This window comes from Xenopus tropicalis, chromosome 8 (assembly GCF_000004195.4).
Source record: "Xenopus tropicalis strain Nigerian chromosome 8, UCB_Xtro_10.0, whole genome shotgun sequence".
NCBI classification, from domain to species: domain Eukaryota; kingdom Metazoa; phylum Chordata; class Amphibia; order Anura; family Pipidae; genus Xenopus; species Xenopus tropicalis.
This window is the reverse complement of record NC_030684.2, coordinates 141,263,452-141,280,064: the sequence shown is the minus strand read 5'-3', so window position 1 is coordinate 141,280,064 and position 16,613 is coordinate 141,263,452. Positions and strand designations below refer to the sequence as shown.

Here is a 16,613-nt window from a genome sequence, read left to right as displayed (position 1 = left end):
GCTCAGTTATGGGGAAAGGCTGGCCCAGTTGGGATTGGTTACACTGGGGGGGGGGGGGCAGTTAAGGGGGGTCACTATATATAAATATATAAGGGGGGGCAGTAATGAAATAGAGAAAGTACAGGGAAGAGCGACTAAGCTGATAAAGGGAATGGGCTCAGTTATGGGGAAAGGCTGGCCCAGTTGGGATTGGTTACACTGGGGGGGGGGGGGGGGCAGTTAAGGGGGGGGTCACTATATATAAATATATAAGGGGGGGGCAGTAATGAAATAGAGAAAGTACAGGGAAGAGCGACTAAGCTGATAAAGGGAATGGGCTCAGTTATGGGGAAAGGCTGGCCCAGTTGGGATTGGTTACACTGGGGGGGGGGGGCAGTTAAGGGGGGGTCACTATATATAAATATATAAGGGGGGGGGCAGTAATGAACGGGAGTGAAAGTGAAAGTAGGAGGGAGAGGGCAGTAGGAGGGGCAGGGCAGTAGGAGGGGGAGCTGCTGTACTCGGCTGCAGACAAAGCCCCGGCTCTGATTCCTGTAGGTGAGTGATATTCCCATATAACCCAAAACCTCACCCTGGGGGGGAATAACTGCCCCTGTACCCTCAGTAAATAGCCCCACACAGTTCCCTATTCCCCGGGCGGGGAGCTGCCAGGCAGTTACGCAGATAACAATAGGGCTATTCCCTCCCTCACTGTTACAGGCACTTCCCCTGGGTTACTGAGTGAGGGGCGGCATATTCTGTTCTGCTATAGAGCGCTTTCAGTTTGAATAAAAACAAACACAGGCATCTGGGGAGGGGGGGGGGGATAGGGGGCAAGGAGGGCAGTTTGTTCCTTGATTAAAGCCCCCAGGTTCCCTCAAAATCACAGCAACTGGGGATTCTGTGTCTCCTCATAACATGGTCTCTATAGCAACAGCTCTCTACCTGAGCTGAGCCACACCCCAGTCACATGACTGTCTCTCTCACACAGCTTTACCTGCCTCTAGCCACACCCCAGTCACATGACTGTCTCTCTCTCTCACACAGCTGTACCTGCCTCTAGCCACACCCCAGTCACATGACTGTCTCTCACACAGCTGTACCTGCCTCTAGCCACACCCCAGTCACATGACTGTCTCTCTCACACAGCTGTACCTGCCTCTAGCCACACCCCAGTCACATGACTGTCTCTCTCTCTCACACAGCTGTACCTGCCTCTAGCCACACCCCAGTCACATGACTGTCTCTCACACAGCTGTACCTGCCTCTAGCCACACCCCAGTCACATGACTGTCTCTCACACAGCTGTACCTGCCTCTAGCCACACCCCAGTCACATGACTGTCTCTCTCTCTCACACAGCTGTACCTGCCTCTAGCCACACCCCAGTCACATGACTGTCTCTCTCTCACACAGCTGTACCTGCCTCTAGCCACACCCCAGTCACATGACTGTCTCTCTCTCACACAGCTGTACCTGCCTCTAGCCACACCCCAGTCACATGACTGTCTCTCTCTCACACAGCTGTACCTGCCTCTAGCCACACCCCAGTCACATGACTGTCTCTCTCTCTCACACAGCTGTACCTGCCTCTAGCCACACCCCAGTCACATGACTGTCTCTCACACAGCTGTACCTGCCTCTAGCCACACCCCAGTCACATGACTGTCTCCCTCTCACACAGCTGTACCTGCCTCTAGCCACACCCCAGTCACATGACTGTCTCTCTCACACAGCTGTACCTGCCTCTAGCCACACCCCAGTCACATGACTGTCTCTCTCACACAGCTGTACCTGCCTCTAGCCACACCCCAGTCACATGACTGTCTCTCTCTCTCACACAGCTGTACCTGCCTCTAGCCACACCCCAGTCACATGACTGTCTCTCTCTCACACAGCTGTACCTGCCTCTAGCCACACCCCAGTCACATGACTGTCTCTCTCTCTCACACAGCTGTACCTGCCTCTAGCCACACCCCAGTCACATGACTGTCTCTCCCTCACACAGCTGTACCTGCCTCTAGCCACACCCCAGTCACATGACTGTCTCTCTCTCTCACACAGACTATAGCCTACAGCTAGGATTCATATAAAACTACAATACCCAGCATGCAATTAGACACTATGCTTAATTATCCTGATTTGCATCTACAAATTGAGATTTGGATTGGGTTCTGTATTTAGTCGAATGTTTTACAAAAAGGATTTGGGGTTCAGCCCCCATAATAGTGGATTAAGTGCAACCCTAACAGTGCAACGACTCCACCTAGTGGGCAGCGAGGAGCACACCTATCCACTAGGAAATCACACACAGTTTGTACAGGTATAGGACTCGTTATCCAGAATGCTCGGGACCAAGGGTATTCCGGATGAGGGGTCTTTCCGTAATTTGGATTGCCATACCTTATTGATTGAATCAATAAAACATTAATTAAACCCAATAGGTTTGTTTTGCCTCCATTAATGATTAGTTATATCTTAGTTGGGATCAAGTACAGGTACTGTTTTATTATTACAGAGAAAAGGGAATCATTTAACCATTAAATAAACCCAATAGGACTGTTCTGCCCCAATAAGGGGTAATTATATCTTAGTTGGGATCAAGTACAGGTACTGTTTTATTATTACAGAGAAAAGGGAATCATTTAACCATGAAATAAACCCAATAGGACTGTTCTGCCCCAATAAGGGGTAATTATATCTTAGTTGGGATCAAGTACAGGTACTGTTTTATTATTACAGAGAAAAGGGAATCATTTAACCATGAAATAAACCCAATAGGGCTGTTCTGCCCCCAATAAGGGGTAATTATATCTTAGTTGGGATCAAGTACAGGTACTGTTTTATTATTACAGAGAAAAGGGAATCATTTAACCATGAAATAAACCCAATAGGGCTGTTCTGCCCCAATAAGGGGTAATTATATCTTAGTTGGGATCAAGTACAGGTACTGTTTTATTATTACAGAGAAAAGGGAATCATTTAACCATGAGATAAACCCTGCACTGGGGATTTTTTGGGTCTATCTAACCCCTTTCATGTGCCACAGTCCCGTGCTCTGCTCCTGATGGACAATGTCATTTTGCAGAGCTCTTTTAAAACCCCAGGTAGCAGTAACTGCCCCAAAGTACCTCTCCTTTTGCCCCTGCCTGTTATTATTGTAAATAATGTCACAGGCAGAACAGGGGGCAGGGTTCTCTGATCCCCTATACTTATCACGGATGACTTTGGCCCCTCCAGAAAATAATTCTGCGGACTCCCATGTAAATGAAGATTGTAAGCTCTTTTGGGCAGGGCCCTCTTCCCCTCTTGTATCGGTTACTGATTGCTTTATATGTTACTCTGTATGTATTTTGTAGAGTGTAAGCTCTTTTGGGCAGGGCTCTCTTCCCCTCTTGTATCGGTTACTGATTGCTTTATATGTTACTCTGTATGTATTTTGTAGAGTGTAAGCTCTTTTGGGCAGGGTTCTCTTCCCCTCCTGTATCGGTTACTGATTGCTTTATATGTTACTCTGTATGTATTTTGTAGAGTGTAAGCTCTTTTGGGCAGGGCTCCCTTCCCCTCCTGTATCGGTTACTGATTGCTTTATATGTTACTCCTTGTAGAGTGTAAGCTCTTTTGGGCAGGGCTCCCTTCCCCTCCTGTATCGGTTACTGATTGCTTTATATGTTACTCTGTATGTATTTTGTAGAGTGTAAGCTCTTTTGGGCAGGGTTCTCTTCCCCTCCTGTATCGGTTATTGATTGCTTTATATGTTACTCTGTATGTATTTTGTAGAGTGTAAGCTCTTTTGGGCAGGGCTCCCTTCCCCTCCTGTATCGGTTACTGATTGCTTTATATGTTACTCCTTGTAGAGTGTAAGCTCTTTTGGGCAGGGCTCCCTTCCCCTCCTGTATCGGTTACTGATTGCTTTATATGTTACTCCTTGTAGAGTGTAAGCTCTTTTGGGCAGGGATCCCTCCCCCTCCTGTATCGGTTACTGATTGCTTTATATGTTACTCCTTGTAGAGTGTAAGCTCTTTTGGGCAGGGATCCCTCCCCCTCCTGTATCGGTTACTGATTGCTTTATATGTTACTCCTTGTAGAGTGTAAGCTCTTTTGGGCAGGGATCCCTCCCCCTCCTGTATCGGTTACTGATTGCTTTATATGTTACTCCTTGTAGAGTGTAAGCTCTTTTGGGCAGGGCTCCCTTCCCCTCCTGTATCGGTTACTGATTGCTTTATATGTTACTCCTTGTAGAGTGTAAGCTCTTTTGGGCAGGGATCCCTCCCCCTCCTGTATCGGTTACTGATTGCTTTATATGTTACTCCTTGTAGAGTGTAAGCTCTTTTGGGCAGGGCTCTCTTCCCCTCCTGTATCGGTTACTGATTGCTTTATATGTTACTCCTTGTAGAGTGTAAGCTCTTTTGGGCAGGGCTCCCTTCCCCTCCTGTATCGGTTACTGATTGCTTTATATGTTACTCCTTGTAGAGTGTAAGCTCTTTTGGGCAGGGCTCCCTTCCCCTCCTGTATCGGTTATTGATTGCTGTATATGTTACTCTGTATGCCCAATGTATGAAACCCACTTATTGTACAGCGCTGCGAGATATGTTGGCGCTTTATAAATAAATGTTAATAATAATAATAATAATAAAATGAAGGTGTTACATTATTGCCTTGTAGTGGATTTTCTAATTATCTGTTTAATTAATAAAATGTTCTTCTTTTTGCGTATTTAGGTATATATGAGCTGATACTGTAGTGAGATATGGGGAATTCACAGGCAAAAGCCATCCCAGAGCTGGACCTGGACCTGTCAGGGGCAGAGGTAAGTGATAGTACAAAAGGCTGAAATACACAGAATTTCAGAGGCAATTAGGTCATTTATAAAGGCAACAAGGAACCACACGGCTGCAGTTTAAACCTTCCCTAAGGCCCAAGGCTTCTTGCCACATTATTTAGTGCTCAGGGGGGGGTTATTGGGATGGAGAATACCCATAAACTGCAGATTGGCAGGGATTGTTTATCAATTATAACTCCATTGATCAAGTTATTTTCCCCCCTTATTAGTTATATATCCTGTCAGAGTGCAATGAACTGTGGGGGAGAGGCACGGTGGAACAGCTGTACCCCGAAATGATTAGACAGGTAATAAACTTACTGGTGATGATTTTCAGATTATTGGATTATTTATCAATAATATTTCCATTAATAAGACCTTCCTTTCCCATATTTAGGTGTCGCTGTTATCAGACTTGATCGCCCGAGACCCGAGAAGAGTCCAGGTAACGAGATGCTGATTTTCAGAGATGGAAGGGCCAATGAGGGAATGGAGAACAGTATGGGCCGGTGTTGCTAAGGCTCAGTTCCATGGTGGGACAAGGGGGAGGGTTCTGCACACTGCTCAGAGCATATGGGCTGGATGAGACCAGAGACCAGTTAACCACAACCAAGACACGGGTTCAATTCCCTCTTTTTATGCTGGTGAGAACCATTGAGTCCTATGGAGTTTAGAATAGTAGAGGAATGGAATAGTGACAGGCTGCCCTTGACACTTTTCAAGGGGAAGTTAATCCCATCATTGTTTTCTGTTTCACCCAGTTTCAAGGGGAAGTTAATCCCATCATTGTTTTGTATTTCACCCAGTTTCAAGGGGAAGTTAATCCCATCATTGTTTTCTATTTCACCCAGTTTCAAGGGGAAGTTAATCCCATCATTGTTTTCTATTTCACCCAGTTTCAAGGGGAAGTTAATCCCATCATTGTTTTCTATTTCACCCAGTTTCAAGGGGAAGTTAATCCCATCATTGTTTTCTATTTCACCCAGTTTCAAGGGGAAGTTAATCCCATCATTGTTTTCTATTTCACCCAGTTTCAAGGGGAAGTTAATCCCATCATTGTTTTCTATTTCACCCAGTTTCAAGGGGAAGTTAATCCCATCATTGTTTTCTATTTCACCCAGTTTCAAGGGGAAGATAATCCCATCATTGTTTTCTATTTCACCCAGTTTCAAGGGGAAGTTAATCCCATCATTGTTTTCTATTTCACCCAGTTTCAAGGGGAAGTTAATCCCATCATTGTTTTCTATTTCACCCAGTTTCAAGGGGAAGTTAATCCCATCATTGTTTTCTATTTCACCCAGTTTCAAGGGGAAGTTAATCCCATCATTGTTTTCTATTTCACCCAGTTTCAAGGGGAAGATAATCCCATCATTCTCTTGTTTCACCCAGTTTTAAGGGGAAGATAATCCCATCATTCTTTTCTATTTCACCCAGTTTTAAGGAGAAGATAATCCCATCATTCTTTTCTATTTCACCCAGTTTTAAGGGGAAGATAATCCCATCATTGTTTTCTATTTCACCCAGTTTTAAGGAGAAGATAATCCCATCATTCTTTTCTATTTCACCCAGTTTTAAGGGGAAGATAATCCCATCATTCTTTTCTATTTTACCCAGTTTTAAGGGGAAGTTAATCCCATAACTATTTTCTGTTTCACTCAGTTTTAAGGGGAAGATAATCCCATCATTGTTTTCTGTTTCACCCAGTTTCAAGGGGAAGATAATCCCATCATTGTTTTCTATTTCACCCAGTTTTAAGGGGAAGTTAATCCCATCATTCTTTTCTATTTTACCCAGTTTTAAGGGGAAGATAATCCCATCATTGTTTTCTGTTTCACCCAGTTTCAAGGGGAAGTTAATCCCATCATTGTTTTCTATTTCACCCAGTTTTAAGGGGAAGATAATCCCATCATTCTTTTCTATTTCACCCAGTTTTAAGGGGAAGATAATCCCATCATTCTTTTCTATTTCACCCAGTTTTAAGGGGAAGATAATCCCATCATTCTTTTCTATTTTACCCAGTTTTAAGGGGAAGTTAATCCCATAACTATTTTCTGTTTCACTCAGTTTTAAGGGGAAGATAATCCCATCATTCTTTTCTGTTTCACCCAGTTTCAAGGGGAAGTTAATCCCATTATTATTTTCTGTTTCACCCAGTTTCAAGGGGAAGATAATCCCATCATTGTTTTCTGTTTCACCCAGTTTCAAGGGGAAGTTAATCCCATTATTATTTTCTGTTTCACCCAGTTTCAAGGGGAAGTTAATCCCATTATTATTTTCTATTTCACCCAGTTTCAAGAGGAAATTAATCCCATCATTCTTTTCTGTTTCACCCAGTTTCAAGGGGAAGTTAATCCCACCATTGTTTTCTATGTCACCCAGTTTCAAGAGGAAGATAATCCCACCATTGTTTTCTATGTCACTCAGTTTCAAGAGGAAGTTAATCCCATTATTCTTTTCTGTTTCACCCAGTTTCAAGGGGAAGTTAATCCCATTATTATTTTCTGTTTCACCCAGTTTCAAGGGGAAGTTAATCCCATTATTATTTTCTATTTCACCCAGTTTCAAGAGGAAATTAATCCCATCATTCTTTTCTGTTTCACCCAGTTTCAAGGGGAAGTTAATCCCACCATTGTTTTCTATGTCACCCAGTTTCAAGAGGAAGTCAATCCCATCATTCTTATCTATTTCACACGTTTTCAAAGGGAAGTTAATCCCATCATTCTTTTCTATTTCACCCCTTTTCATGTGAAAATTAAACACATTATTGTTTTCCATGAATGAGTGCCAATGCTCCTAAAATGGCCGCTGGAGCACTTCCTGTTTGGGAAACAGCAGGAGAGTGGAGACCATGTGACAGCCCCATGGTTCCAAGTTGTACATTCCTGCTGAATGGTAGTGACCTTGATTAGGTCCCTACAAAACCCTCTTTAGTACTTACTGTGCTATAGCAATCAAGGGATCAGGCTACAGACATCACAGGAAGGACCCACAAAACCTTTCCTTTTATTGCTGCTTTCCATGGTATTTCCTTAGGTTTGGGTATAAGAATTCTGATTCTGAGCAGCAGCCCCAATAATGAATCAGCTCCTACACATTTGCAGATTTGAACCCAGTGTGGACTTTTTTTCCCTCCCCAGAAAGTAAATGCTGCCCCAGGAGACATGATTGAATTTCTGGGGAAGAAATCCCAATGGGCAGTTTGTACCGGAGGGGGCAAAGCGGCGTTTAGAACAGGTATTGTACTTATTATTATTATTATTATTATCCTGTTAATAAACTTTTATAATAAGCTGCAACATTACCAGTTCTATAATCTACTTAATAAAAGTCACTATAAGGATGAAAAACTGATACAGAAGGATGGAAATCGGTAGTATCAGTAGCCATTCCTATACAGCAATATGCTCAGTGAGTGATTCCAATCAGAGCTGTTTAATGGCTTATTAAACAAACAGAGCGAATGAGGTTTCTATTACAGATATTGGTCCCCATCTGGAAACCCATTATCCAGAAAGTTCTGAATTACGAAAGGCCATCTGCCATAGGCTCCATTTTAAACAAATAATTCACATTTTTAAAAATGGTTTCCTTTTTCTCGATAATAATAAAACAGTACCTGTACTTGATCCCAACTAAGATATAATTACCCCTTATTGGGGCAGAACAGCCCTATTGGGTTTATTTCATGGTTAAATGATTCCCTTTTCTCTGTAATAATTAAACAGTACCTGTACTTGATCCCAACTAAGATATAATTACCCCTTATTGGGGGCAGAACAGCCCTATTGGGTTTATTTAATGGTTAAATGATTCCCTTTTCTCTGTAATAATAAAACAGTACCTGTACTTGATCCCAACTAAGATATAATTACCCCCTATTGGGGCAGAACAGCCCTATTGGGTTTATTTAATGGTTAAATGATTCCCTTTTCTCTGTAATAATAAAACAGTACCTGTACTTGATCCCAACTAAGATATAATTACCCCCTATTGGGGCAGAACAGCCCTATTGGGTTTATTTAATGGTTAAATGATTCCCTTTTCTCTGTAATAATAAAACAGTACCTGTACTTGATCCCAACTAAGATATAATTACCCCTTATTGGGGCAGAACAGCCCTATTGGGTTTATTTAATGGTTAAATGATTCCCTTTTCTCTGTAATAATAAAACAGTACCTGTACTTGATCCCAACTAAGATATAATTACCCCCTATTGGGGCAGAACAGCCCTATTGGGTTTATTTAATGGTTAAATGATTCCCTTTTCTCTGTAATAATAAAACAGTACCTGTACTTGATCCCAACTAAGATATAATTACCCCTTATTGGGGGCAGAACAGCCCTATTGGGTTTATTTAATGGTTAAATGATTCCCTTTTCTCTGTAATAATAAAACAGTACCTGTACTTGATCCCAACTAAGATATAATTACCCCTTATTGGGGCAGAACAGCCCTATTGGGTTTATTTCATGGTTAAATGATTGGGGGAGACTAATAGATGAGCTCTATTACTATCTGATATATCAGTCCTATCACCTAAAAGCCCCCATCCTCCCAGGCGCCATGTACCTTTTAAACTGGGGGTGCAAATGTACTGGGAGACCATCTACAACCAGCAGATCTCTTCTTTCTTCTTGTCACTTTCCCAACCAAGTGGGATCCAAGACTTTCTCTTGACTGTCAGTATTTTGGATATTGACTAATAAAGGTCCATAATACTGACATAGAGATGGGGGGAAGCTATTGCTGCTTCAAGTTAGGGCAACTCACATATCAGTACTGGTCTGTTGGCGCCCAGGAACACCCAGCCGTTCAGCAACTTTTCACCATTCTGAGGTCTCATTTAGTCTTTAACTGAAACGATAATGCAGAAATAATTTCTCATTTCATATAAAAAATAATCTAGAACTCAAAGCTCTTGTGATGTGTGACATTATGGTCCATCTAACTGGGTTGGGTTCCATGAACAGAGACAGAGAATAAGCCTTCACTTGGGGCAAGTCTGTGGCATCTATTGACACAATTTGCTATGGTAGCCCTTGACTTACCACCACGTATGGGGTGGTTGTACCCAAACAATCATTAAGCTTTGTATCAGTTGGGTGTAAAGTGTTAAAGATTCTATTCAGCATCACAAGACCTTTGAGTGGCATCTTTTCTACTTAGTCTACTGTTGGGTTTGTACCTTCAAGTACCCAAGGATTCACAGTCACTACAGTTAGAACTCAGCTATGTTTGTTCTCTGCAGAGCGTGGACTGGTGGAGGAAAAGGACATCGGGAAAATCCCGGGAGGCCGTTCCTATCGAGTCAATAATAAATTTGACCAGAAACTAAAACCTCTCTCCGGCGCTTTAGTGATGAAGGAGGCGCGCAGACAGCTTGGGAGGAGATGTGCAGAAGATAATGATGAACTGTTTGTTACACAACTCAGATATGGAATGGCCTGTTCAGATGAGGTGGGTTCTGTATTTATGGCTATAAGCTTTATCTAGAAGATTATTGAACACACATGAGTATGTAGACCTATAAAGGCACACAATCCCATGCACAAGTATATCCAGACTAACCTTGGGTATTGAGTTGGCAGAGTTCCTGGTAGCCCTACTCAGCATGTAACAATAGATGCAGTGGACATGATGGCTGTTGGTGGCCCCTAAGGTAAAGACTGAGGGCCCAACCCTGATGTAAATGCTTAGAGTAATGTCATATGATATGTAGGACTCTTGGGTTGGGGTATAGGGCTATGTGGCTTGTGGGAAGGGAAGTAACCAGCACTCCATAGAGTAGCGTCGCCAGTACTTATTGTAATATGGACTTTTTAGTAGAACTGAAGGGATGGAATGGGAGAATCCACCTGGAAGGATCTATTGTAAAAGGCAGATGTGGCCACTGGATGGTTCAATGATGATGATGAGTCTGTTATAATGGGCTACATACCTCAAGGATATGCACTCACAAGATCCTGGTAGCACAGGTACATAGGTGCTCACCTCCACCTACCAACAAGTCTTTTCAGTTCCAGTTCACGGCCTCCTCAGACTGTTGGGGAGCCAGACCAGTTAGTCATTAACTTCGCCCCCCCCGGCCACAAGATACTTCATTATCATCGGCCGGTGGGACGCGGTGACGTAACTCACTGGAGCCATGGACCATAGTAGTTTGAGGACCCCTGATCTAAACAAAATATTGCTACAGGGCTGGCCTGGGAGAGCCTGGCCAAGGGGCTTTGGCACTCAAGGCAAAGGTTGCCATCTGTCCCCATCCATTGTCCAATTCTCACTATGGTATCAGTGCCATTGGATTTTGACAATGGATTTTAAAGTTAAAGATTCTATGACCAATCACATGTCCCATACACAGTGACGACTAGAAGTGGAACAACTATAATGGAAACGGCTATTTCAAGGGGAAAATATTAAACCATTTAATTACTGTGTTTCCCTTTCAGGATCCTCCTCCTAACACCGGAGAGATACTTTGTTTTTTATTCCAAAGCCAGGAACACTGGGGTATTTATACAGGAGACAGCGCTGTGGTTTATCTCGACAGAGGTAAGAGTTAGAGAATGGTATTGTGCTGAGGAACATCTGGTTCTGGTTATTGATCCAATGCCCTTGGAAGGGAGATTAGTAGCTTCTGTTGATTAAACCATCACTATTGGCCCTATCGTCAGCTTTAATGCTCATCTCTATCTGCCCTCAGGTCTGCAGGAAGGATTCTCTGAACCTTCAGAAACGGCTTATGTACAGGAGGTCCCTCTAACCCAACTGAAGGGCGTCAGAGTCATCAACAAATATGATCAGAAATTAAAGCCCAAAAAACAAGGAGATGTGGCCATAGAAGCCAAGCAAAAAATTGGGGAGAGAATGACTTGGGGGGAGAAGAACGACACCGATCAGCTGTTTGTAACTGAACTGAGATATGGAGTGAAGGTCTCCGATAAGGTGAGGGCATTTATTTTAGGCTGAGTTCCTGCCCCTGTATACATAGCTAGCTCTCCTAGGTTTTTATTGGAGTGGGATGTATTGAAGTTTTCTTTTAAATATTTTATTTCCAACACTGGCCAGATGGAATTTGATGGGAAGATACAATAGATGGAATTTGATGGGAAGATACAATAGATGGAATTTGATGGGAAGATACAATAGATGGAATTTGATGGGAAGATACCATAGGTGGAATTTGATGGGAAGATACCATAGGTGGAATTTGATGGGAAGATACCATAGGTGGAATTTGATGGGAAGATACCATAGGTGGAATTTGATGGGAAGATACCATAGATGGAATTTGATGGGAAGATACAATAGATGGAATTTGATGGGAAGATACCATAAATGGAATTTGATGGGAAGATACCATAGGTGGAATTTGATGGGAAGATACCATAGGTGGAATTTGATGGGAAGATACCATAAATGGAATTTGATGGGAAGATACCATAGGTGGAATTTGATGGGAAGATACCATAAATGGAATTTGATGGGAAGATACCATAGGTGGAATTTGATGGGAAGATACCATAGGTGGAATTTGATGGGAAGATACCATAGGTGGAATTTGATGGGAAGATACCATAGGTGGAATTTGATGGGAAGATACCATAGGTGGAATTTGATGGGAAGATACCATAGATGGTACCCCAGCCATCAGGCAGTTGGTTGAATGACTCAAAAGTGAATGAGGAGAGGGTAGAGAAAAGTAATTCACCAAAAAATATAGAAGATAAATATCTTTAATAAATATCTCCGTTAGTGAGGGGCAAAATGTTTCGCCAGGCATGGATTCACGGCAAATTTCCGTGTTTCGCCATTGCCGGATTGTTTCACAAAACGGATGAAAAAATTTGCCACGGAAAAATTCGCTGTGCGTCCAAAAATCATCGCGGGCGACGGAATAATAGCCACGTGACGAAACAATAGCCGCGTGACGAAACAATAGCCGCGGGCGACGAAATAATAGCCGTGCGACGAAATAATAGCCGCGGGCAACAAAATAATAGCTGCGACAATTTTTTTTAACGCGCGAGATTTTCGCCATTTCGCAAATCTTTTGAAAGATTCGAGAATTTTTCGGCAAAGTGAAACGGGACAGATTCACTCATCACTAATCTCCGTTAATCTTCTTGGTATTTAGGTACAACTGTCCCCTAGCAACCAGATAGAATTTGCAATTTGTGGCTACCAGGGCTGAATACAAAAGCCAAACAGATAATAACAAATGATCAGTAACTAAAATGCAACTCTTGCTCTTGACCAGCGCCCCCTGCCTGAGGTTGGAGACCTGATTGAGTTTCTCCAAGATGCCAAAAACCATTGGGCAGTCTATGTGGGAGACGGCAAGGCTGTGCACAGGGCGGGTAAGTGAAGCTAATAAACCACTTTCTGCCCCAATTCCACCCCCACTTTCTGATTCTTATCCCTCCTCTCTCTGTACTGAAATATTAAACATTATGTGAAAGTGTCACGGAGCAGATATGTCCCACTTTGAAGGCATCAAGGAACCAAGTAAGAACATGGGGGGAAAAGGTGGTTTATCAATGCACATTCCCAATATTTGCAAGTTCCTACTTTATTAACCCCAAACCCACAACCCTTGGTGCATGAACAACGCATGAGCTTTGTACCTGTTCTAAACCCAATGTTGTGTTCTAATTTTGGTTCTTATGGGGCACTTTTTATTTCTAAATGACACTGTTACATAGCAAATAATTCCCTCTGCCATTTAACCTTTTATTCTTCAACCAACAAATGTATTTGTAGCTGTAATATTGGTGTGTAGGCGCCATCTCAGTGCCTTGTGCCTGAGTCTGAGCTTTCAGCCAGCGCTACACATTAGAACTGCTTTCAGCTAACCTATTGTTTCTCCTACTCCCATGTAACTGGAGGAGTCCCAAGCCAGACTTGGATTTCTTACTATTGAGTGCTATTCTGATACCTACTGGGAGCTGCTATCTTGCTCCCTTCCCATTGTTCTGCTGATCGGCTGCTGGGGGTGAGGGGGGGATATCACTCCAACTTGCAGCGCAGCAGTAAAGTGTGCCTGAGTCTGAGCTTTCAGAAGGAGCTAGCGCTACACATTAGAACTGCTTTCAGCTAACCTATTGTTTTTTTCTATTGAGTGCTATTCTGAAAGCAGCACCCTTGGCACCTATTGCTGATAGAGAAGTCTTTGAAAATGCTATAAACAGACCAACGGGCATGTGAAGCAGTATTTATTACCTGGATTTGGGCAACGTTATACTACCAGTTGTGGTAGAATAATCATGACCATGTGGAGATCTTGCAAACACAAACTTCACAACCAGTCTTAGATATCTGCACACTTCCGGTTGGCTCCTTTCTGCCCTGAGCTTACCCTCTGAGGTCCCTGATCACTGCTTTCAAATTCACTGCAGGGTTCCTAACCCCTCTGATCTCCTCGGTGGGGCCTTGAGCTGGCCAACTACTTAAGCTAGCCCTAACTCTCGCTCCTAGAGCAGCTATTACAATACTAACTGTGTTAACTATCCTGAGCTAAATCCTTTAGCCCAGGGAAGACCCTGAGGAAGACCCAGAGAAGACCCTGAGTTTGAACAAGTTCTCTCTTTTATACACTAACATACTGCCGCCTAGTGGACATTTCTAACTATCCTGAGCTAAGACCTTTAGCCCAGGGTAGACCCTAAGGAAGACCCAGAGAAGACCCTGAGCATCAACAAGTTCTCTCTTTTGTACACTAACATACTGCCACCTAGTGGACATTTCTAACTAACCTGAGCTAAGACCTTTAGCCCAGGGTAGACCCTGAGGAAGACCCAGAGAAGACCCTGAGCATCAACAAGTTCTCTCTTTTATACACTAACATACTGCCACCTAGTGGACATTTCTAACTATCCTGAGCTAAGACCTTTAACCCAGGGTAGACCCAGAGAAGACCCTGAGCATCAACAAGTTCTATTTTTTACACACTAACTACTGCCACCTAGTGGACATTTCTAACTATCCTGAGCTAAGACATTTAGCCCAGGGTAGACCCTGAGGAAGACCCAAAAAAGACCCTGAGCATCAACAAGTTCTCTCTTTTATACACTAACATACTGCCACCTAGTTTACATTACTAACTATCCTGAGCTAAGACCTTTAGCCGGGGTAGACCTTGAGGAAGACCCAAAAAAGACCCTAAGCATCAACAAGTTCTCTCTTTTATACACTAACATACTGCCGCCTAGTGGACATTTCTAACTATCCTGTGCCAAGACCTTTAGCCCAGGGTAGACCCTGAGGAAGACCCAGAGAAGACCCTGAGCATCAACAAGTTCTCTCTTTTATACACTAACATACTGCCACCTAGTGGACATTTCTAACTATCCTGAGCTAAGACCTTTAGCCAAGGGTAGACCCTGAGGAAGACCCAGAGAAGACCCTGAGCATCAACAAGTTCTCTCTTTTATACATTAACATACTGCCGCCTAATGGGCATTTCTAAAACTACCAATCAATTACTTTTGCATAAGATAATGAAGTGTTTCTCATCCTTGGGTTTAGGACCACTTTAGGTGTCTTCTCTAAATAAAGGTCCACTTAGCTGCCCAAGCTTCCAACGAACTGTCTAACTAAAGGGAAACTAAACCTGAGGGTCCCTATATAGGTATCACTATCTTCCCCTAAGTACCTCTCTTTGGGGATCTATCTATCTATCTATCTATCTATCTCTCTATCTATCATGAGATCACAAATATGCAAAAGGTGAATTACAGAAAACACAACTGCCTTGATTTCCTGCAGAGCATGGATTGGTGGAGGAAGATTACACTGGGAGAATCGCGGGTGGCCATTCCTATAGAGTTAATAATAAATTTGACCGGAAACTGAAACCTCGTTCCAGCACGTTAGTGGTCAAGGATGTTTGCAGGCAGCTTGGGAAGAGATGTGCAGAAGATAGTGATGAACTGTTTGCTACACAACTCAGATATGGAATTGCCTGCTCAGATGAGGTGGGTTCCATATTTGTACTAGGGGTGCCTGGCTAAAAGGGAATTGGTAAATTCTAATTAAATGCAACTCTTGTTGTTGACCAGAGGCCGATCCCTGAAGCTGGAGACCTGATTGAGTTTCTTCGTCATGTCAAAAACCACTGGGGGGTCTACGTTGGAGATGGCAAGGTTGTACACAGGACGGGTGAGTGAGGGTTTTCCATTTCAAGCCCCAATTTTCCAATTTATAAGGACCAAGTTTATCAGGAGCCAATGAAGTTGTTGGTGGAAATGAGAGCATCTAGGAGAAAGCCACAAACACAATGGGAGAAGATGCTCTCCTTATATATAGCCACATATCCATATGAATTATACTTATGACCACTTAATTGGTACTATGTAAAATGTCACGATCGGTAACCCAGGACAATTGCCAAGGTCCCAGTTACAGCTCACACTTCTGCCTATAACACCCACCTTTGGCTTCAGGAGGAGCCCTCCATTACTTGGGTGACACCAGGTCTTAAAGTGAGAGAACCAGAGCAAAGGTTCTGAGGGAGCAAGATTGTACGATGAGGTCCAGGCAGAGTTCAGTTGAAGTCAGGATACAGGCAGGGGTCAGAACCAGAGAGAACTGAAAGCACACCCAGGCTTCGGGTGGAGCCCTCCGTTACTTAGGTGCCACCAGGTCTTAAAGTGGACCAGGGCAAAGGTTCTGAGGGACAAGGGAACCAGATTGTAGGATGAGGACTGAGTCAGCTTACAAGAATCGGAGTCAGGCAGGCCGGGTCAAAACCAGAACAGCGATGCAGTACAAAGTCAGGATACAGAAGATAAGTCAAGCAGGCAAAGGGGT

General features: G+C 43.3%; 1 protein-coding gene across 3 annotated transcripts in view; it reads left to right on the top strand.

Annotated features, from left to right (window-relative positions):
- The first annotated feature begins 463 nt into the window (after positions 1-463).
- LOC100495765 overlaps positions 464-16,613 on the top strand; it is a 35,912-nt gene continuing 19,762 nt past the window's right edge. The window contains exons 1-11 of one of the 3 annotated variants that reach the window (XM_031891162.1): positions 464-537; positions 4,700-4,788; positions 5,031-5,108; positions 5,198-5,245; positions 7,938-8,034; positions 10,051-10,259; positions 11,252-11,354; positions 11,506-11,747; positions 13,063-13,162; positions 15,570-15,778; positions 15,863-15,962. In XM_031891162.1, the coding sequence (XP_031747022.1) occupies positions 4,729-4,788; positions 5,031-5,108; positions 5,198-5,245; positions 7,938-8,034; positions 10,051-10,259; positions 11,252-11,354; positions 11,506-11,747; positions 13,063-13,162; positions 15,570-15,778; positions 15,863-15,962 (1,246 nt within the window). In that variant the 5' untranslated portion in view covers positions 464-537; positions 4,700-4,728. The remainder of the gene's footprint in view (positions 538-4,699; positions 4,789-5,030; positions 5,109-5,197; positions 5,246-7,937; positions 8,035-10,050; positions 10,260-11,251; positions 11,355-11,505; positions 11,748-13,062; positions 13,163-15,569; positions 15,779-15,862; positions 15,963-16,613) is intronic. The other 2 variants (XM_031891163.1, XM_031891164.1) reach the window with 2 other exon arrangements.